General features: G+C 55.4%; 1 protein-coding gene across 1 annotated transcript; it reads right to left on the bottom strand.

The window, feature by feature from the left end:
- Nucleotides 1-423: 423 nt before the first annotated feature.
- BBK36DRAFT_1203571 (MFS general substrate transporter) lies at nucleotides 424-2,155 on the bottom strand (the record flags this gene model as incomplete). Its single annotated transcript, XM_024897271.1, has 5 exons — nucleotides 424-901; nucleotides 973-1,387; nucleotides 1,429-1,489; nucleotides 1,560-2,026; nucleotides 2,084-2,155. 5 exons carry the CDS (start codon nucleotides 2,153-2,155, stop codon nucleotides 429-431), a joined length of 1,488 nt encoding a protein of 495 aa, XP_024749368.1. The 3' UTR covers nucleotides 424-428.
- Nucleotides 2,156-2,692: the final 537 nt, after the last annotated feature.

Below are 2,692 nucleotides of genomic sequence, written 5' to 3'. Positions count from 1 at the left end.
TGGGTGCTTGTGGACAGGGGTGAAGCAATTTCTCTACTTCTGACTTCACCATTTTATTTAGAGCCACGAGTTGTAGAATGCTACGATTTCACAAGTCAAGATACAGTCAACTACAAGCAGATTTGCAAGGGAAATCGCAAACCCCTGAGCAGAGAAAAGCATATATAGGTAGCGTGTAGAACTTCATGAGGCTTTACAGTGTCCTCAGCTATAAACAAAAGATTTACCAACAACATCACAGAATCCTGGACAAGGAAAACCAGTCATGACGAGTATCAACTTGAGGACACTTTACGGTGTCCATGACAGATGTTGATGACTACATTGAAATGATGGGAAATGCCTTGCAGGTTGGCAACTACACGCCCGATCTAAATGTGCCATCGTGATTCAGAACCCATCAACCGCACTCGTGAGCTACGCCCACCTCAGAGCTTGTACAGTCGAACAGAAACCCCCTCCCTCTCCCCATGCGCAATCAAAGCCTTATTCTTCCGCCCGTAAAACACCCTCAACCCCAGCGTAACGGCCACAACAAAAAGCAAAAAGCCCGCATTCGTCCAATGGCCCGTGGGGTACCCCTTCTTCGCCTCGTCCGCCTTGTAGATCCACACGCCGGGGATCTGCCCCAAGCCTCCGCCGATGCTCACGTTGATGGCGATGGCGAGGCCCGTGGACGCGGTGCTGACGACGTTGGACGTCAGCCAGCCCAGCATGGGCGGGATGCTGGCGAAGGAGCCCGCGGTAGCGAGGATGAGGCCTCCGTAGCGAGCCTTGTACGATGTTGCTGGGAGAGCGGCCGAGACGATGAAGCCGACTGCGCCCACCAGGGCGGCCCCTGCAGCGTGATAGCCGCGGGCGTTGAAGCGGTCTGCTGAGATTGCGACGAGGACTTGGCAGACTGCCAATCACGAGCCCTAGTCAGCCACACTCGAACTGCTTGTTATCTGGACGTTATGGGGGGAAGCTTACCGTAGGCAACCGCCCAAGGGGGCACCGTCATGAGCTGCGCCTCCAGGTCGACATATCCAAGACCGCTCGTGATGGACGGCGAAAAGAGACTCAGACTGGCAAACGGCGGGCTGACGGCGAAGTAGATGGCGTAGTGAGCATACAGACGCCAGTCGGTGAGCGTAGCTTTGGCGTCTTGCCACGTCATGCTGGGATGATGGCCCTTGCTGCCCTCGTGAAAGAGGCGCTGGACGGCGAGGTCCTTTTCGGGCTCGGACAGCCAGGTGGCGCTCTCTGGGTAGTCGGGGAGGAAGAAGAGGACGAGGAAGGCGGAGAGGCAGGACGGGATGCCTTCGAGGATGAAGAGCCAGCGCCAGCCGGCCAGGCCCTGGGTCTGGTTCATGTGGCCGATTCCATAGGCGATGGCACCGCCAAACTGCAAGTATCGGCAATGGTCAGGATACGGTAAGATACGACAAAGAATGAGATTGGGCTTACAGCGCCTGCTAACGTTGCCGAGGCAAGAATAAAGGCCACTCTGATTGAGAGGCGTGCAAGTCAGCAGTCCGTATCCAAGTCAAAGGGAATCGTCTCAACATGAAGCTCACCTCACGCTTCGCTCATCGTGACGATACCAAAAGGTCAAGTAATAGACCAATCCCGGGAACAAGCCCGCCTCAAACACCCCCAGCAAGAACCTCACCCCCGTGACAGTCCCGAAGCTGTTCGTGGCACCCATACACATGGTAATGATGCCCCAGCAAAACATCAAAAAGGCCAGCCACCGGCTCGGACGCAGCTTCTTGAGCAGGATGTTGCTGGGCACTTCAAAGACGGCATACGCAACGAGGAAGACCATGAGGGCGACGTTGAACTGCTTGTTGCTCATGTTGGCGGTGTGCTGCAGGTCGTCGTTGGTGGTGACGTTGAGGACCTTTGCGTTGCCAATGTTGGCGCGGTCGAGGAAGCAGAGGAAGTAGATGCCTGCCGAGATGGGGATGATGCGGATGTCTTGTTTCCAGAGGAGCTTCTTCTCTGCCTCGGTTATGGCGCCGGATTGAGATGGCGGGATGTCCTGGGAGATTGTGAGTTAAGAGAGCTTGTTACATCTTGTAGAGAGTGATGGTCATACATCTTTGAGAACTGCAATTGCTTCAATCTCTGCTTTTTGCGAAGCCGTGGCTTCTTCCAGTTTTGCATCCATCTTGAAGAGTCAACCACTTGCGACTTCGCCTACCAACTCAAGCCAAGCACAAGACTCAAGTAAGGGACGCCTCTAACATAGGAAGGAAGTAATAAAGAAGAGAAGAGAAGACAAGAAAAGAAAAAACTGAGAGTCTCGGCGAGGAGAGACAATCGAAAAGCCGTTACACCGTCGCACCGCCATTGCAGGAATGCGGGGGAGGAGGAGCTTCATGCCCGTCCAAGACACACCAGACGCAGGGCCTCAACTGCCGAACAGGGACGTTGGTGATAGCCGGACGAATCAAGCTTGGCCGTTGAGAGGCCGGCGGTGGAGATTGGCGACACTTTGGAGCAGTTCTCAGCTTGTGCCGGACCCCTGCTCCTTCGTCTCGTCCCCCCCGCGGGCAGCGTCACATCGGGGCTTTCTGGGGAAGCGAGGCTTGGCCGGCCAATGGTAGGGGCCGCAAACAAGACGAGATGCGCATGTCTGGGGAGAACCGGCGGTGTTGGCAGATGCTAGTGATAAGCGAGATGGAGAGCGCGGAATGGATATAAG

Source organism: Trichoderma citrinoviride, assembly GCF_003025115.1.
Source record: "Trichoderma citrinoviride strain TUCIM 6016 unplaced genomic scaffold BBK36scaffold_8, whole genome shotgun sequence".
NCBI classification, from domain to species: domain Eukaryota; kingdom Fungi; phylum Ascomycota; class Sordariomycetes; order Hypocreales; family Hypocreaceae; genus Trichoderma; species Trichoderma citrinoviride.
This window is presented reverse-complemented; position numbering and strand designations above follow the sequence as displayed.